Genomic DNA, 20,709 nt, shown 5'->3' with positions numbered 1-20,709 from the left:
TTCAAATGAGAAGAACCCCAGCGATGTTTAGAGATGAAATTATAAAGGTTTCTTTTGCTAGCACAAGATGGGTAAATGTTTCATCATCATAAGTTTTTAATTATATTTGAAGATGATCTAATAACAATAGATAATGCTTATTCACTGCTTTCTATTTGCCAGGCTCTGTTTTATCTCATTTTAATCATCAATATGATGTTACATAGGGAGGTTCTGTACGTTTATTTCAGAGAAAAGGACGTATTCAAATAATTTGTAATAAAAACACACTGAGGGGAAGATTTTCAGTATTAGTTTTGTTTGACCCCTTTGTTCTAGTTTATCTAATGAATACTTAATTATTTCCAGAAAAATGGGAAAAGGAGAGCAACTCGTTTAAACAAAAAAATGCTGCCATCATCCGGGCAGGATATGAGCAAGAAGCTATTCAGAGGTCAAACTGCTTGTCAAGCAGTCCGTGCCCAAAGAGGCATCACCTAAAGAAGTCTGGCCTCCTCACCATCAAATAAAAATGGCTCAGATATAAGTTGCTTGTAATGCTAAGTACTGGAGATTTGAAGATTAGTGGGGTAAGGGGCTAATTTAGTAAGGAAGGTTTCTTTATCTTTTATGGGGAAGGGTGATATAGCAATTGGTGAAGAAAAACAATAGGCTCCTGAGATAGAAATAGTCAGAACCACAGAGAAACGCATAGTGGTAAATATTTAAAGGGGCCCTGAAGGGGGCAAATGGCTCAGAATTTATTCTAAAACAAAAAAAGTAGTAACATGCCTTCCCTCTACTGTACATTCCAGGGTGTTTTATGAAAGAGGAAAACAACAACAAAGAAAATTGTACTCTGTTATATAAGGCCACTGCAGTCCCAGAAAAAGAAACTTGATTTGCATATTTATTTTTTGCATTATACTACGTGGAATCATAGACTTTGACATCTGCCAAGACCTGCTATAAATCACATCAATTTACAGGGAAGAAAAGAGACAAGTGTAATGACTTGCCCAGAGTTGCACAGCTACAGACAAAGCCAGTCCTGGGAATAAAACCTACTCCTTCTTAAGTTAAAGCCTTGGTTTCATTATTTACTTATCTTCAAATTGAGATCATGAAGTACATAATACTGAAATTTTGTCAAAACCTCAAAATGGCTGCAGTATTTTAAAAGAATTAAAACAAAACTTAAAACCCTATCCAAGCAAAAGTGAGGTCCCGTGTACTTCACAGTGTAAAGGGATCTGGACAATTGGCAAAATTGTCATTGTAAGTAAAAATCTAGCAAACATCGTCATAAAGATGGAGCCAAAGTGGATGTCATTTGGCTTCTTTCCCTAGTTCAGTTTGTGATCTGACCCCATCCTGGACTGGGAAGAAGCCTTCCCAGTCAGAAGGACAATCTAGGGGATTAAAAATTTGGCAGAAGCGGAAATGAAATGTGGAAAAAGCGAGAGCACAGCTAACCAGTAGTACCATAAAACAGAATGGTGAGTGCAGGACTGTCCTTCCCACCTCTAGGGAAATGAACCTGCCAGGGCTGACCAATTCAGAAATCTGCAAGAGTTCCTCACCTGGACAGGCCATTTCGGGGTTTTGTTTGTTTGTTTGTTTGTTTGTTTTTAAGCAGCTTTAGAAGATTAGCTTTATTGGCAGATTGAAATTACCTTTAATTCCTCAGATATGCAACCTGGGAGCAGATGAGTTTGAAACTCTAGCTCTAAGTTTCCTAAATGCAAGTTTACACATTGAGATTACAAGCTTATTAAATGCTACTTGTAATTCCCAATATTATGCATCAGTCACCTTAATTGAGCAGCTTGAATCTTCATACTCTGTCTCTGTGCACCTTAGAATATTATAGCATTCTCTGGACGTCTACACAGTTGGAAATATAACAAAAGCCCACATTACTCCAATGAACCTATCTAGAAATTGTGCAATCTCTTTTTTTCGTGTAACTGTCCTGATAGTGGAAGAGGTAAGGTTGGCAGATGTGGTCTCCTGATCAATTACAGTTTTATCGCATCAACACATGGTGAATGGTGTACAGTTGCATAAGCTTGACCTTTTTAATTTTTTTAATAGTAATGGCAACCTTAAAGAGGTTATTTTTATTAACCTCATAATAATGTGGCATACATTTTAGTCAATTAAATATCTTGGGCCCTTCTTACAGTGTTATGCTTCCAGTTTATTATATCTGGAGTCTAAAATGTTCTCCCCATTTCTTCAGAAAGGCAAACTCTTCTCTCTCCACCTGAATGTCCAATAGATATTTCAAATAGTACCTTCCAAACCCAGAACATGTTTTTCCCCCTAAGCCTGATTTTCCTCTAATATTTTCTAGTCCAGCTGTGACAGTGCTTATCTGCAAAACCACCAAAACTAGAGCCCTGGTTCATCCATTCTTCTTCCACCTCCCAAGCTCAGATTGCCAGGTTGGCTGATTTTGCCACTCAATTTTGCCTTAAAAAAATGACCATTCATCTTCCTTTTTACCTCATTTCCTTGGCTGGAGCCCTCATTATTTCCCTCCATGCCTTCAATATTCTACAAGGCTAACTCTAAATTGGTTCTCCCTTGAGCCATCCTCTTCTCTGCTGCTGTAGAGTGGCCTACCATCCTGCCAGGATACAGACCCCAAGCTTCTTAGTGACCCCAGAACTTTCTCCATTCCTCTTCCCACCTTGTTAGCTTTGCTTTAGGCAAAGAGATACCATGGTAGCTGCCTGAAAGGCCAGTGACTTACTTTCTTTTATTGTTTGTTAATTTTTATCTTTCCTTTGTTGCTTGCCTTGACAACTTTGTTAAGGTCTTGTGTCTTAAAATAGTTTTGCCTACCATTTCCATTGGTTTCCAAATTCTACTTAAGTTCTGAGTTTGACCCTAGGTGTAGCCTCCTTTTTGGTCTTTATCCCAAACAGCTGGGTCCCATTTTCTTGTTCAGTCCTACCAGCCCTAGCACCGCTGTCTGGAAGGAAAACACCACTCTGGATCTCTTCCATCTGTTTTTAGATGGATATCCCTAAAGAATTTAACTTTCCCTGTGGCAACAGGATCTCCGCAATGCAAGTAACTGAGCCTACCCCTTAAAGCTTGAAAAACTGTCACATGTAAAACCCCTGGGACATGGTTCACACTGTTGATCCCTTTTCCTTGCTGCTTCAGCTTCCTCATCAATTGTTACCTAACATGCTCCCAACTGCAGGGGGCGAGGGTGTTTATCACTGAACATAGATTCTGATATTTTTGCTCTCCTTTTCATGATATGGATCTTGGAAGACTTTGCATACACATGCCTCTTATGATCATTATAACCTTGATTTTATTTTAATTTTATTTTTTGTTTTTTATTTAATCTTTATTGTATTTTTTTCCATTACCCTCTAATTCCTATACCTCTGTCCCCTGAGCAGTCTCACCAGCAGTGGTTCGGATCACTCTAATTTCTATTAAAATTAAGTACTTTTTTTAATTTAGCAATATAAAAGAAAATCCCATAGGTGTGGGTTTATCTGTTAAGATTAGATTTAGTTACAATTAACAAAAAAAGTTCAAAATAATAATTTCATCTTTATTTCCTATAAAAGCAATCTAGTGGTAGAAGTCCAGAGTTGACATGGTAAATTCAGGAAATCATCAGGGACTTGTCCTTCTGTTGTATTGCTGCATTATTCTCAGCACTCAGCTTACATTTTATATTCAAAATGACTGCTTGTAGGGTAAATGGAGGCAGTCTAGCTTCCTCACGCAGGTGTCTGGACAACTAAGGGAAGCAATTTTCCATGGCCTTGAAGGGGCCTGATAAGTAGTGTTCTCATAGCCTTGAGACTGGGTCCGATAAACTGCTCCCATCGCCTTGGGTGGGTGGGCCGCATGAGTAGTATGATGCTCTGTTGCATAATATCTGTTGGCACTCTGCTGGGTTTGTCTGTGTTCTAGTATTTAAGCAGGTAGGGAGTCCCTGCTAGGTGCCATGACATGTACCACACAAGGGGACAGGTGACATGCAGTGTACCATGCAGAGACATGCAGGGGCTTCTCACTAGAGAGATGAGCAGCTTACAGTGTGTGTGGCTCACCCACCCATGAATGTCAAGCATCCCCACGGCTCGACGCATTTTCTTCCATCTCCCCAAATCTAGAGTGGACCTTCCAGGCCTTGACCACCTGCAACACACTGCTCAAAGCTGTATCAACAAGTTCATGTTTCAAGCAGCAGGAAAGAGGAAGGGAGGAAGAACAGGTACCCACACTCTAAGAACACTTTCCGGAAGTTCCTGGGCCATAACTAGTCAAACCTAACTGAAAAGGTAGCTAGGCTATAAGCAATCTTAGCCTCTATGTGTCTAGCTGAATACTGGGGATTCTCTTTCTGAGGGATAAGCAGAGAATGGACTTGGATGAACACTAGCACCCTCTGTAATAGAGGGGATTTACTTTTATAAAGAAAACTTTTAAAACTTCTTGTTTCCTTCTTCCCAACTACAGTACATCAGGGATTTGTTTCAAGATCCCCAGTCTGAAACTGCAGTGAGAGAAGCCCCTATATGCAATACTGTTTTTTTTCCCTAAATGTGCATACCTACGATAAAGTTTAATTTCTTTTTCATTTTAATTAAGCACTTATTTTGACTCATTTTGTCAATGCACTGTGGCTGCAACTTCTGCAGGCCACAAATGCTTCTGTGGCTGTTGAGGTGTGACAACAAAACTAGCACAAATTTCTTTTTTTTTCATCTCAATTTTACAGATAAAAATCCATTCTTACCATAGATCTTAGCAAGCTACATAATAACATTTTTTCTTTCCTTATTAAATCAAGAGATTTCACTTTTTCACTTAAAGAGAGCACTTTACAGTTTCTCTCTAGCATATCTTAATTATCCACATCACTACACCTGTGTTTAAAGCCATTATTAAGTAAAATAAGGGCCACAGAACAACAGCACGGCAACACCATGACAGTCAATCTAATAATCGAGATGGCTTCCCAGTGACTAATTCGTCGGTGAGCACATACAAGGGATACATTGGAGAAAAGGGTGAGTCACGCCTTGGGTGGATGGAGCAGGATGGTATGAGATTTCATCATGCTATTCAGAGCATCTCAACATTTAAAACTTATAAATTGTTTATTTCTGGAATTTTCATTTAATGTGTGGGTAGCTGAAACCACGGAATGCGAAACTGTGAATGAGGAGGATTACTGCATTTAGATTTGCTCATAATTTTTAAGAGAACACCTAGCATACAGCTCTCTCTTATGTAGTAGGCACAGATAGAAAGTAACAAGATAATATTATTATAATACTTAGGGGAAGTATTGATATAATTTTCAGTATTTTATTTAAATGACAGGTTCATGCTGCATTAAGGAACATTTAGGTATTTGTAAGGAGTTCAAATAAGTATTTCCAAAATCTAGAGTAAGAATGGGAATATTTGCTAATGAAATTCTTGTATATTTATTTTCTATGGTTCTCACCTGATTATGGTCCTGAAATTTTACTTTTTAATACACAGTGGGGCAAAAGTAGGTCTACAGTTGTTCATGTGGATAATAATAATTAATAAATAACAATAGAAGAATAAAGTCTGTGTTTCCTAACAGCTGTAAACGTACTTTTGCCTCACATTGTACAAATGATTGTCACTAAGGGAAGAAAAGAGATTAATAAATAACACTTTAGATCTTTTTGTTGACTTCTGGGGACATTTAAACATCTACGGAAGATGTTTTCCAAATTCCTCTAGGGTTTCTTCTTCCTCTTTCTTATTTTTTTTTAATTTGTAATCTTTGTCTTTTTCCCCTTTAGTTCTCCCATGAACTCTCCAGAGCTGAAACTTTCAGATAATGGAATATTGTGAAGGCTAGTATGATGTAAAAATAAATGCTATTTTGTACTTTCTTTTAGCTTTAGATAGTAAATAGTATCACCTTTATATTTTGGTGTTATAATTTGGCTTTTATATTAATGATATGCTTTGAGAGGTATAGCAGATGGTTACACATATGTCAAGAAAAATATGATTCAGCTCCTCCTAAATCTCCAAAATTTATTCAAATTGAACATAAAGGAATGATTCATGTAAAAAAGAAAATTGATCTGGAAAAATTTGTCAGATGAAAAGGTTGCTGGGAGATGTTTTTGTAGAGAAGAATAGTTACTGTAGGTTATAAAATATAATAAGAATCCCTAACTATGCTGCACTACAACCTACCATTCAGAAAATCACTATGTAAGTCAAGTTTTCCAGGACTACATTTAGCAGAACTCTAGTGCTAAATGTGCAAATATTGTCTCCATAATTTTAAGTATAGTGAATTTAAAGAGTATGCCATATCATACTTCCCCATGGAGCTTCAAAATATACATGAATGTCCAAGGCCCCTGACAAGTCTTCAGCAAAGTGACCTGTGTAATGCATCTTAGCATTTCTAAAACTTATTCAAGCTCTCTCTGAAAACTGGATAATATCTTTGTAAAGTTTTAAAAACACATCAAAAATAATAATTTGAAAAATCTATGTCTTTCTCCACTTCATTCCATTGTAAAAGTTAACTTCTCTCAGTTAAGAAAAATCATCAAATGAAAACCTTTTGCTAATGAGTAACAATATTGTGAAACTTCTCAATGCACAGCAGATGACATACTTTCACTTAAGTAGTGAGTGGACTATTGTTGACTCAGAATTTTTTTGCAATAATTGATATGACTTCCCCCCTCACTGTTATGACATCAATACTTCACTCAATACACACAGGAAATGTTCACCAATGTAATCAAAATCATATTAGTTAGCATGCAGTAAATACTTGTATCCATTAACAAACTAAAATCTTGTTTTCCATTTTTATTTTTAATAACCACACATAAATGTATAATCTCTTTGAGTCAATACTTTCTCTTTTCTAGCTGTATGATTTAGTGTATGAAATACAATAAACCACTTAAAATAGTCCCACTTAATTCAAATCTAAATAATACAATTAAACACAAAACTCTTTTGTTGCTTTTCTTTTTTAAGTATACTTTATTGATTGTGCTATTACAGTTTTCCCAATTTTTTTCTCCCCTTTTTCCTCCCTCTGCCTTGTACTCCCCCAACCCTCCAGCATTCCCCCTCCCTTAGTTCATGTAGATGGATGGGTTGTACATATAAGTTCTTGGCTTCTCCATTTCCTATACCATTCTTAACCTCTCCCCATCTATTTTATGCCTACCAATTATGCTTCTTATTCCGTGTATCTCCCCCACCCACTCTTCCCCTCCCCTTCCCCACTGAAAATCCTCCATGTGATTTCCATTTCCCTGGTTCTGTTCCTGTTCCAGTTGTTTGCTTAGTTTTTGTTTTTGTTTTTTAGGTTCAGTTGTTGAGAGTTATGAGTTTTTTGTCATTTTACTGTTCATAGTTTTTGATCTTCTATTTCTTAGATAAGTTGCTTTAACATTTCATATAATAAAGGCTTGAAGATGATGAACTCCTTTAACTTGACCTTATCTGAGAAGCACTTTATCTGCCCTTCCATTCTAAATGATAGCTTTGCTGGATAGAGTATTCTTGGGTGTAGGTCCTTGCCTGTCATAACTTGGAATACTTCTTTCCAGCCCCTTCTTACCTGTAAGGTTTCTTTGGAGAAATCAGCTGAGAGTCTAATGGGCACTCCTTTATAGGTAACTCTCTCCTTTCTTCTTGCTGGTTTTAAGATTCTCTCTTTTCTTTAATCTTCGGTAACTTAATGATGATGTGCCTTGTTGTGTTCCTCCTTGAGTTCAGTTTCTTTGGGACTCTGGGCTTCCTGGACTTCCTGGAAGCCTATCTCTTTCACCAGATTGGGGAAGTTCTCCTTCATTATTTGTTCAAATAAGTTCTCAATTTCTTACTGTTGTTCTTCTCCTCCTGGCATCCCTATATTCAGATGTTAGAGTGTTTAAAGTTGTCTCAGAGGTTTCTAAGCCTCTCCTCATTTTTTTTAATTCTTTTTTCCTCATTCTGTTCTGGTTGCTTGTTTATTTCTTCCTTTTGTTTCAAATCATTGATTTGAGTCCCCATTCCCTTACCTTCACTGTTGGTTTCCTGTATATTTTGCTTTATTTGACTTTGGGTAGCATTCATTTCTTTCTCCATTTTGTGACCAAGCTCAATCAGTTCTGTGAGCATCCTGATTACCAGTGTTTTGAACTCTGTATCAGATAGGTTGTCTATCTCCTTGTTGCTTAGCTCTTTTTCTGGAGTTTTGATATGTTCTTTCATTTGGGCCCTATGTCTTTGTCTCAGCACCCCTGTTATGTTGTAAGGGGGTAGGGCCTTAGGTACTCACCAGGGCAGGGCAACCCTCTTTGCTTTTTGTGGGGGAGGGGTCAGAAAGGGAACAATGCCACTCCCATGCTCTGCTCTAGCCCTTTTCCAATAAACTCTCCTGTGAGACGGAGTTTCTCCCGCCACGGCAGGCACCCCACCCCCACCCCCCCACCAAGTATTTTAGAGCTAGCTTTGAGTCTTTAATTTCCTGTTCAGCCAGTCCTGCCTCACCCACAAGGTCCTCTGCCTTGTCACATGTTCTCTCTGCTTGGCTGCCTGTCTCCTGTCTCTACCCCTCTTACTGGTCTGGGTGACTATTTCTTTTAACTCCTTGGTTGTTGGAGTTCCATTCAGTTCAATTTTCTGGCACTTCTGGTTGTTTATTTTTTTTAAATTGGTTGTTATCCTTTTTTTCTCAATTTTTTTCTATTTTAATCATTGTTCAAGTACAGTTTTCTCCCTTTTACTCCCATTACAGCCCACCTACCCAACCCTCCTCACTTCCCTCCCATTACCACCCTCCCCTTAGTTTTTGTCCATGTGTCCTTTAAATTTGTTCCTGTAAATCCTTCCCATTCTCCCCTGAAATTCCCTCTTCTCTCCCCTCTGGTCACTGTCAGCCTGTCCTCTATTTCAGTGTCTTTGGTTATATTTTGCTTGTTTCTTTGTTTTGTTGATTAGGTTCCTGTTAAAGGTGAGATCATACGGTATCCTCCTTTTCATCGTTCAAGGAAACAAAGCGCTTCTACCTATGCCTCCATCTTGGGCAGAACCTCCTCCCAAAACTCTGAAATTCTTAAACTTCAATAAGTTGTATAATTTCTACAAAAATTACAAATCTCTGGATTACATTGATGACCCTTCAAAAACAATCTACCATCTACAGATGGTAGATTGTAGAATAATTATAAAATACATGTTATCACTGTATGAAGCACTATGCAAAATAAAGAATGTATAAATATTAAAGCCAGACATTGCTGATGTCTCCAAGAAGCTCAAACAGGGTAGATGTAGATTGAGAATGAAATACAAAGCAAAACAAAACAAAATTAATCTAGTGTAGTCATAGACAGATAATTATCACAAGGGAACAGGAAGCTTCAGCAAACCTAGCAGTAGGCAGAGGAAGGGATGATTTCTAGACAAGGATGCTGAAATTGGTTTCACAGGGGAAATTACATGACATTTGGAGGTTTTGAGGAGTTAACAAAAAGCTTAATGTTCACAGGGACTGTTTGAATGCAAGCATGACATTTAGATGTAAAGTAATGCTCCAAACAAAAATAAAGTGATGAGTGTTGAGTATTTGGAAGAGATGAAGGTCCAAAGTCAGTCTGGAGTTAGATAATATGTTATATTGATAGCTTTTGTTTTGTTTGATGTTGTTAACTTTTTAAAAGCATAAATATTCTTACAAAGGAGCTATAATCTCACACTTCTTTTTAATCACATAAAGTAAGTGTCTTTTACCCAGTCTTCCTTTTTGCTTAGATGTGATTTAGACAATAACATATTCTTCGTAGTTGTATAAACTTTTCCCAATTACTACAATTTTTATCTTAAAGTTACTTTTAAATTTCAGCTTTCCTAAATAACATACACAATGGGGATATTTGTAAATGTAAGTTAAAGAAAAAAAATAGACTGCTAGAACAAGACTTCTAATCTGAATTTTACACAAAATTTGGTGAAATTATATAGATTGTATAGACTAAGTTTGGTGCCTGTATAGGAAAATAATGACAAAATGACAGTGAACATCCTGCACTAAAACACTAAGAAAATGCAAAAGGAGGTAATTATATTCAGGATACTGACAAATGATGACTGATTAAAGCATTACAACTTGTAGGAGTAAATAAATAACCTATATTAAGAAACTAACAAAAATATTGTCCCAGTTTTATTTATCAGATCCCAGATATTTACACTGTTTGCTCTCTCACCTCACTGAGAACCGTATTCTCAAATGTTTTCTTTTAAAGAAGATTTCTTGGACTATTGTATTTAAAATAGCAGAATATAGATTTAGAATGAAATGGAGTTCTTGGAAGAAAAGAGGGAGAAAGTTAAAATTCATAAAAACCTAAATTTTGCAGTATATTTGAAATATTAGTATGTGTATTAGAAATACTTTAATATCAGAAACTAACACCAGAAATTAGTAAGTGTATATATTCTTCTTGAATGAAAGTCATTAAGAAGATCACCTGGTTGGCGTAGCTCAGTGGATTGAGCGCGGGCTGCGAAGCAAAGTATCGCAGGTTCGATTCCCAGCTAGGGCACATGCCTGGGTTGCAGGCCATGGCCCCCAGCAACCGCACATTCATGTTTCTCTCTTTCTCTCTCTTTCTCCCTCCCCTCCCTCTCTGAAAATAAATAAATAAATCTTTTAAAAAAGATGATCAGATATTTTATCATAGACACTAGAATTAGATACATTAACCATCACTTGAGATAAATATCTATGCCGGAAAAGTTAGAGCAACCCCTTTGGGAAAGAGGCAGTATAGTATAACTTGATAGTATAACTTAATCAACTGTGTTACAGAGCCCATTTTGCTTTGATCAATTGATAATTAGTTCTTTTAATCTTGCTCACAATTTGAGTTAAATGAACCCACTTGGTTCATATTTATTCTGAGTTTAATGCATATTTTGAACATACACTTTAAATCAATTAATTGAACCATTTATAATTACCTTTATAATATATAGTGATATAGTAAAGAAATTTAGGTGATCATTCATGACAATATTTTGTGTAAATTAGCAAAATACATCATAGTGCCATCTAGCAAATATGAAGAATGACTAAATAATTATATTTCACAGTGGGAAAAACTGAAGTGCAAAGAGATTAATGGTTTACTGAAGACCACAGATATTACCATGGATAGATGTTGAAATAAAATAATAACTTTTGTCTTTGTTCTATAAATAAGTTCTATGGCATTTCTTGCAACAAATTATGTTATTTCTGTCAATAAAATCATTGTTGTTTTCTGTATTAAGCCCTACAGCAGATTCAGATACACCCATGTATATAATTTTAATAAGAGAAGAAGAGTATTTTGGTAAAATATTTTATTAATAATAATAATATGATCATGGCTATAAAAATAATAATTTTATTAACTACATTAACTTCATATACACGTCATAACCACAGTGTTCCCTTGTTGGGTAAGCATCCTGCTATACCACTGAGTAGGCAGCTTATCGATTTCCCATTACACACAACACAAACAGTCATAACATCCACAGTATTCTATTTTCAGTTTCCTACAGACAGAAACTTTCTGTGCAAATGGAAATGAATCTACTTAAAATCACACTGTCAAGATTTATAAGTGCCAGAGAACTGAAACTTTTTTTTATTAGTAATTTCTTAGTTCAGAATTCAGTTGAATGTTGAAAGATAACTTATTTTTGGACTTAATTGTGAAAAGTGATTTATTCAAACAAAGACTATGTCATTCTTTGCAAATTAATTTTCAAATGAGTTTGTGTATAAATATGGGATGTAATTGTTTTAAAGTTGTCAATTTTTGAAACTCATTAAGTGAATTTTAGGTTTTTCAGTATGAGAATTTATTAAAATTATTTACATCATGAACTCTATATTACAAAACTAGTATCTCTTTTAAAAAATGTTTCACAATAACAAGAAAATGCCTGACAGGAATTTTTCACTTCTTGACAGTGTTATTTTCAAGAGAATGTTGTGGCTATAACATTCACTTTGTACAGTACCATTGGTACCAACAGGAAATATTCACAGGAATAAGTGAAACAGAATTTTGCTGTCACATACCATTATTGTTATTTTCCTTGCCTTCCAGTGTCTCACATTTCCCATAGTTTGAAACACTTAGATAGCAAGCAAGAGCCTGTTAATACTAGAGATTGATTCAATATAAACCATTTTACTGAGGACCTGCCCACAGCAAATAGGTAAAAATCATTACATATTTTACAATACAAATAAAGAAGTATACAAAAGGATTATCATCCCTTCTGCACAGCAGAGGCATTATGGCAAATATTCTAATTTTACATTACTATTCCTGGTAGACATAAGAAAATGTCCATAATTATAATAACATGTAACCATTATTCAAACAGCCAAAACAAAAATAGCATTGAAAACTTCTAATTTAAAAGATTGTTTTGCCCATGACTGAAATGCAGTTTTGTATAAACTGGATATTCCATTTGTTGTAGTTTATTAAGAAAAGAATGCCCAGGCAATAGTATCATTCACCAGAGAAAAAGACATGATTATACCATACCCTGTCCTACCACCTAAAGGAACATGGACGATGTTCATCTTGCCTTCATGGCCTATCCCACCCATCTCCCTCTATTACAAAGGAAAATTCCCTGACGAAGAACTGCTTTGAACACCATGTCTGATGGTTTATTGGTGGTGGTGTTTTTACCCTTTAATAAAATCCCTAGCCTTAATAAAGATCACTTAAGAGAAACCAGTTGGAGGAGTGGGAATACTCAATTTGAGTCAATTAAATCATTATTTTTAAAGGGCTTTTGTACAGGAAGATTTGTAAAAATTCAGAACCTATCCTATTACTCCTTATCTCATTTTTTGACAAATACATGATCTTTAGCTAATCACAACAAATAAAGCAATGTGATAATTTCATTATTATCATACAGAATACAAAATTTGAATATTTCCCATGCCATAGGAAAGATCTTTGTAAAGTGAAGTAAGATAAAAATGAGATATCTTGATAAACTACCTCATTAGCAGAGTCAACTCTACTTTTCAAAGAGTAAATGAATGCAGAGTTTAGACCCCATTTTCTTTCTTTCCTTTTACATTTTTTTCTTTACTTGAGTAAAGTTTTATTAGGCTGAAAGACTTTCAAGTAAAAAAAGTATTCTAATTTTTTCTTCAATACATACTTTAATACATAATTTGAAAAAGGGCTATTTGCAAATCTTTGGAGACATGGAAATTTTCCTTTGAAATAATTTTTAAAAATTAAACAGGGTTAGCTAGAAGCTAATCACAGCAAGTCTTAGAGTTAACTTAAATATATTTTAAAGACTAAAATACTTTTAAAGTTCAATTACATAGTTATCTCAAAACTTTAAAAATACTTTAGGAAAATAAATCTAAAAACGTTTTGCATTAAAAAAGTGGCCCTAAATTTGGAGGAAAAAAATGATACTAAAACACGTATTACCTCTTCCCTTTAAGAATTAGAAAATACATAAAAGAACTAGGAAGATAAATATATGTATTGAATAATGACCTAGATTAGGTGTTATTTAACTTTGTGGGTTATGAACACACCTTAAATGCCAACTAGTAGAGGTCATCTGCAGATTATGTATTAGGTAAAGTTAGTCATTTCTATCTTGTACCTTTCCTTAAAATTTCTACCAGTCTTTAGAAATTTCTATTTTTTTCCCTTAAGAAAACACTACAAGTATACACTTCCAGAATATTTAAGGGTTACATTAGGTACACCACAATTAGAACTCTAGTGCATGCACATGTGCACCTGGGCATGTGTGTATGGATACATGTTCTTACAACAAGTGTGTGCATCAGTAATACAGGATACACGGTAAGGAAAGACAAATGAAATAATGTATGACATATAAAAGGTAACATAATTTAATATTGAGTTACAATTTAAAGAAACAAGGTGTAAATTGTTCTTGTGAGGTTAAAATAATGTTTAACTTATGGTTTATTCATTATTAAGAAACTAACCTTGGAAAGCAGCATAGAGAGAGTAATTGATTTTTCCATTAAATCTTTTATCATCCAACAATTATACTTTTGCATTTTTTTATTCCATTCAAGTATCTTCAGGAGATATGTTACTACACTTGCATGTACCTTAATTCACTTCAACATTTACAAAATAACAGTGACATACAAAACAACAGGAACACCCATAAATATTAATGAGTATCTTAACAAACATGACACTCAAGTAGTTGTTTTAGGATTGTTTTAAGTGACATTTTAATTCCATGTTCTCTGAATCTTCATGTGAAAGAAGAGTTGTACTGATGGGAGCTTCAGACACAGTTACATCAGCTACAGCTGTGGTACCTTATACGTTAATATAATTTTATGTATCCATTTTGCATAATATGCTACTCGGACGAAAATACCAGGACGATTTGGAACGGCACATCCACGACCAGGAACAATGACACCAAGGACCATTCTCATTTTATGTTGTTCACAGACAAGCGGGCCACCATAATCCCCCTAGGAAGAAGACATGTGACATAACAACAACAAAGTATTATATTTGGAAATAAAAATGAATGGTTTGTTAACACTTTCTATATATATTTATATCTTGAAGGTACGTATAAACAAAAAAAGAGAACAACTGTGACATACAAAATTGATGTCTAGCCCTGGCTGGCGTAGCTCAGTGGACTGAGCATGGGCCTGTGAGCCAAAGGGTCGCTGGTTCAAAACCCCAGTTAGGACACATGCCTGGGTTGTAACCCAAGTCGCGCCCCCTACTGGGGGCAACCATACATTGATGTTTCTCTCCCTCTTTTTCTCCTTCCCTCTCCCTCTCTCTAAAAATAAATAAAAATATATTTTTCAAAAATATGTAGTTGACCTGGCTGGCGTAGCTCAGTGGATTGGGTGCAGGCTGCAAACCAAAGTGTCACAGGTTCAATTCCCAGTCAGGGTACTTGCCTGGGTTACAGGCCATGACCCCTAGCAACCACACATTGATGTTTCTCTCTCTCTATCTCCCTCCCTTCCCTCTCTAAAAATAAATAAATAAAATCTTTAAAAAATATGTAGTTGATAAAAATAATCCTATTTACTCTTTAGAAACTGCTTGTTGAGGTATAAAAAACAAATGTTTTTGCACTTATTGTTGGTATTAGCAGTTAATACAATTATATTTACTTTTTATGCCTCTTTTGTAGAAGGCAGCCCATGATTTTATGGCATTTTTTGTGCAGTAATCCTGTTACAACATCAGATATACATATAGATGATAGGTGGATGAATACATTGTGTGTACATTTTTATACACACATATAGTTATTCATGACAAATACAATAATTAATAAATGATACAAGAATAAACTGTTTTGTGTCCTCACAACTGTACACCTACCCGTTGTCCCACCCTATATACACACATATTTTTGTGTAAAATCATTGATGTGTTGCATTGCTTTTGTGCACCATGCAGCCTCCTCAGATTCTGATGACTGTCCTTTGGCATGCTGGTAATGAAGAAGAGTGTTTGGGATGATCTGAATTCCCCCCCAAGAGTGATGTGGTGAGAAAGAAAAGTAAACTGCAAAATTTAGTTCTGCAACACAGGTGGAAAGAGGAGAGCTATCAACATCCTGTAACACGGAAAATCAAGGCAGGGGTAAAGTAGAATACATAACAGTAAGGAAAAATCATTTGTTCTAAAAGACTACTTAAATTATGCAGCATGAATTGATAAATTTGATTTTTAAATAAAAGCACCAGTAATTACTGATATAATCTCTTCAGAGCAATTCACTTTGGGAAACTTTTTCTAAGTGTGTTGCTACTGCTATTATATAAACATTTAGGAGATTTCTTTTTCAAGAGTTTATATTTCAGTGGTATCAGCGATTTCATTGCCTGTTTTAAAAACAACTGATATAAAAAAAACATTCTGGAAGATAACTGCATTTCTGAGAAGTGGTAGAATCAACTTGAAGTCAAGTCTTGTCCATATGAATAAAAATAACAAATATGTGATAATGTGATAAATACTTCAATGCTCAAGTTAGGAATCTAAGAATGTATAGATAATAAACCAGATTCAGGATATTCTTGAAGAGTAGTTGCCAAAGCATTTTTAGTAATGGCACTAAGGCTGGAATAAGTGCGTAGCTTCCTAAATGGTAACAAAGACTGGATCTAGCTCAAACTTCATGCTTATAGAGCTCTTAAGGGAAGGCGGAAGGAAGGAAGGAAGGGAGGGAGGGAGGGAGGGAGGAGGAGGGACAGAAAGAAGGAGGAAAGGAAATTACTTCTAGCAGATTTTCACTTTTTATAATGAATATGGTACTACTGACTTACCGGAAACACCAACAAATTTAAAAATGGTTGTAAATACATAATCTGTTTCTACCATATCATTTTAAGCAGTTCTAAGAATGCTTTAACTTAGTAAATGTTTTATTTTCAGTAATAAATTTCAGAACAATATATATAACACATCATTTCTAACATATTAATGCTCCACACCTAGGATATTTCCTACATGTCAAAAGACATTTTACTATTATTGAACATGAGTTCATATGCTTTACTACACATAATATCCTACAATTCCACAGTCCCAGGCAGGAAGAGCATGTTTCTTACGTTCAAAATACATCTAAAATAACAGTTTAACAGCTTGTCTATGTAAAACTGGGTTAGGAACACAGCCAAGCTGGAAGAACATTGCCTAACAAATTACAATGTCCGAGCTCTTAAAGTCACAGACCTTGACCTTTTCGTTTTTTAAAATAGAGTTTGTTAAAACATACAGACAGGCACACACACACAACAGCTTAACCAAAAACCCATTTAAAAGTTTAAAACTAGGTAGGTACTTCTTAATATTATCAATATAGGTCATTTAGGAGGAATTTGGGAGGATCAGAAAAATTTAGAAAATGATTAGTACAACTAAAGCTATTATATCAAAGTCTATTAGATACTTCTAATTAGAACAACTTCCTTTAGAATTGTTGCTCTATTATTTTGTTAGGGTTGTTTTTTTTTGAGACAAATGTCATCATAGTTTACTGCTAATGAAACATGGATTATCTCAGTGTTTAGTTAAAAAGAATTTACAAGGATAATACAGGGTTATCTTTCCCAATTCCTCACTCTTGGAACATGTTGGCATACAATGATTTTTATTTGAGAAAAATAGACAAAAAATTAACATGAAAAACTATGCTGTTTTTCACATATGTCCTTTTTACCTCGCAGGGTCCTGTTGCAATATTTTCAACTCCAGCACATATTTCAGATTCATTCAGGGTCACTTTCCCTTGATGGTATTGGCTGCATTTCTCATTTCCCATAACATAGAGATGTGCTACTCGTAACAGACCATCAGAGTTGATCACTAAAATAGTGCAAAAAATATACAGTTAATGAGTTCAAGGTAAGGTGAAAAAAATAAAATAAATAAATACTATTTTATTTAGTATAATGAATATGATTCCGCCTTATCTTTTTAAAAGTAGCTTACATCCAGTGTAGCCCCAGCCATAAACACTGCAAGTGGTTTTTTCAGGAATTGTGCATCCATAATTAGGTAAATCAATTGTACTAACAAAATCATCCAGGACAGCAGGTCTGAAAAGAGAAAATATAATGGTAGTGCTCTTGATTGGATTTAACACAAAATTAACATATTGAAATGTAGTGTTAATATTTAACATGACATTTTGAGAGTAAAAAGTCATGTTTATTAAAGAAAAAAGGGAATGTTTAATATATAATGTAGAAATCTGCAGTAAGTGGTAGAAAATGAGTTATTTGCTAATATGTAAGAATAAATGGGCACTGCTATTTTTATTTTTAAATCAATATTTTACCTGTTAAAATTATAAAATAATTAATTGCTCACTAAGCTTTGGTTTTAGAGTAGGTGGGTCAGACTGTTGGCCCAATTTCATTTATTCATTTTTAAAAAATTTGAAAATACTTCTGTGTGTGTGTGTATATGTATATATGTATATGTATACATGTATGTATATATGTGTATATTTATATACAGATATATAAAACACAACACGTTTTTATAATAAATCTATATGAGAGAAAATAAATAGCCACCACTGAAAGAGTTTCAACAACTGCAGTCTAGGTTAAAGATACAAAGCCTTCTGCATCAACTAACCTAGCAAGCTTCAGTAACACCAGATCTGATCCTTCAGGCCCGTACACCACCTGGGAAACATTTAGAACCTGTTTGTGTTTCTCATCTCCTCTTCCATGGACATCATGAATTCCAAGCCAAACTTCATAGTCTTTCAAGTCTTTGTTTCTAAGTAGAAAAACCAAAATGAAAAATATAATTTTAAATTGTGTAATATAATTCATACAGATTTTTATTTTAGCTTATAAGGGCAGAAAATCACCTACATTAAAATTTTGATTCAGTGTATAATAAAGAGCAACACTTCTGTTGTGCAAAATTCTGAGAGCTACAAGCACATATAAGCAGGAGAAACCTATAAATTACTGAAAATCTAAATGGTTGTTAGAAAAAAATTTTGATTATGCTTGCTAGGGAGAAAATTTTTTTCAGGTAAAGCATATTACATGAATTATAATTTTACTACAAAGTTTCCTTTTTATCTCAGCTTTGTATATGTTTTGTTTCTTAATGGGGGTTGACGAGTTGTACTAACAAAGCCCGGAGTGACCTTGAGGAGAATCAGGAAGTTAGCGTACAAATGCTGCCTCCGTATCTTTTCCTTAGGCTAATTTTCATTGAAAATTATTCCCAGGATGATTCTAAGACTAGCTCTACGTAAGAAAGTAGAAGTGTAATTGAGAGAAAGTTTTTGATAATTAAAAAATAAATAACTTCTATCTAGAAATATAGAGTGCAAAAAAGGTTGGAGTAAAATTATTGACATATTTCCAGCCAATTTTCCCCCTGGGTTAATAGAAATAGTACTCAGTTAGTAAGTATCAATTAAGTGAAACAAAGTTTTGTTAGCTAAATCTATAAAAAATTAATTTGTTCACCCCATGCTGGTGAATCTGTTAAATAAATGCACATACTAAACTTAAAAGCTAAGTGGAAGTCATACATATTTTTAAATACTCAAAACAAATAACTGGTTTCAGAAACACTTTACCGAGAAGGGAAACACTGTCTTGCAGTAAGAATCCAACTTTCCTTTATCAATGATCCTCCGCAGATATGTTTATTTCTATGAGAAAGAGGGAAGAGAAACAAGTAACATCTGTGCAGGAAAGTTGGCTGCCAATTAATGCAAAACCTATAGCTACATTTGTTCAAAAAAATGCATTTCAGAGAAAAATGTAGAAGTTAACCCTAATAGAATAAAATGAGTAATCCTTTATCAGAAAGATATTTGGTGATTGTAGCATTAGCATTTTCTTCATCATGCGGTTACAATTTTATGAAGTCAACTTTGTTTCTATGTAAAGAACCCTATCACTACATACCAAGATCCACTCTTTGTGAGAGAAAGTCTGTGCTACAAATATGGGATAATTAGAATGAACAAAAATATGAACAACAAAAACAATGTAGACCTATTCGATGTTTGATTATGAAAAATGTAAATTTGAGTGTTATTTAAATTAATGTGGTAGTAGCAATATATAAAATTGGTACACTGTTTTCTTCTTTCATTGCCCTTATTTAGTTCTGGTGTACTAACTAAAATATAACTGAGTACATTTGTTTGTTCAGCTTAAGGCCAGCAACATATTATTGCATTTATAAAATTAAATAGATAATTTTTCAAGACATATCATCTAGTAAATTATAAGGTATCTGTGGAACATAATAGACACTAGTACATTTATTTGGTGATATCCAAACTCTGCAAATCCATTATTTTTGGCAGGGAATAAAAAATTACAACTTTTCACAATTTACATTTCCAAAGTGTACAGATGTTCAGTGCTTGAGAGAGTAATAGAAGAAGATTCCCAGACTAAGACCATGGTTATTTATGGCCTGTACCACACAGGAAGATAAGAGTATATATCAAGTTTTAATTTCTATCCCTCTTAGTATGTGTTTTGGAATAATAACTAAACAGCTGTTGTTACTAAGAACTTGGATTTAAAAGAAAAATACATTTTTTCCTAAAAGTTTATAGTACACTGATCTAATGAAAAACAGTGTCACCTGCTTCTCCATTGAAACTTCCCAAGGAGTATCCTCGTAATCCATTGGTCTAAATTCAGAAGTGCATACTTCTTTTTGAGGGGAGTTATGAAATTTGCAAAGAATCACTAATTAATTTAGAGATATGGATTCTTGAAACATTTTTATAATAAATAAAATGAGACACTCCCCCCAAATTTTACAATCTTCATATTTCACAATTAGCTTTAATATTCTGATGAGTGTCAAAATTTTATTTAAGTACTACATACCTAGGATGGCTACACTATAATTATCAACATACATATTTATAAAAATATGATCATTTACTCCTCAAAAGAAGGACATACTAAAAGAGAACTTTAGGCCACCTTCTCTATGGTATATATCAAAGGATTCTGTTTCCTAATAACTGTCTTATTCATAAAAGAACTTCAGTTTCAAGTTGTCTTTATTCTACTTTAATATCACTATCATTCAACTACAGTAAAAGATATGCTTTCTTCCTATA

General features: G+C 34.4%; 1 protein-coding gene across 3 annotated transcripts in view; it reads right to left on the bottom strand.

Annotated features, from left to right (window-relative positions):
• Positions 1-11,386: 11,386 nt before the first annotated feature.
• HGF (hepatocyte growth factor) overlaps positions 11,387-20,709 on the bottom strand; it is a 79,262-nt gene continuing 69,939 nt past the window's right edge. For all 3 annotated transcript variants that reach the window (XM_045827654.1, XM_045827652.1, XM_045827655.1), the window contains 5 exons: positions 19,192-19,266; positions 18,222-18,368; positions 17,568-17,674; positions 17,296-17,441; positions 11,387-14,563 (listed from right to left, as the gene is read on the bottom strand). In XM_045827654.1, the coding sequence (XP_045683610.1) occupies positions 14,387-14,563; positions 17,296-17,441; positions 17,568-17,674; positions 18,222-18,368; positions 19,192-19,266 (652 nt within the window). In that variant the 3' untranslated portion in view covers positions 11,387-14,386. The remainder of the gene's footprint in view (positions 14,564-17,295; positions 17,442-17,567; positions 17,675-18,221; positions 18,369-19,191; positions 19,267-20,709) is intronic.

This window comes from Phyllostomus hastatus, unplaced genomic scaffold, assembly GCF_019186645.2.
Source record: "Phyllostomus hastatus isolate PE091 unplaced genomic scaffold, TTU_PhHast_1.1 phas_scaffold_78, whole genome shotgun sequence".
Taxonomy (NCBI): domain Eukaryota; kingdom Metazoa; phylum Chordata; class Mammalia; order Chiroptera; family Phyllostomidae; genus Phyllostomus; species Phyllostomus hastatus.
This window is presented reverse-complemented; position numbering and strand designations above follow the sequence as displayed.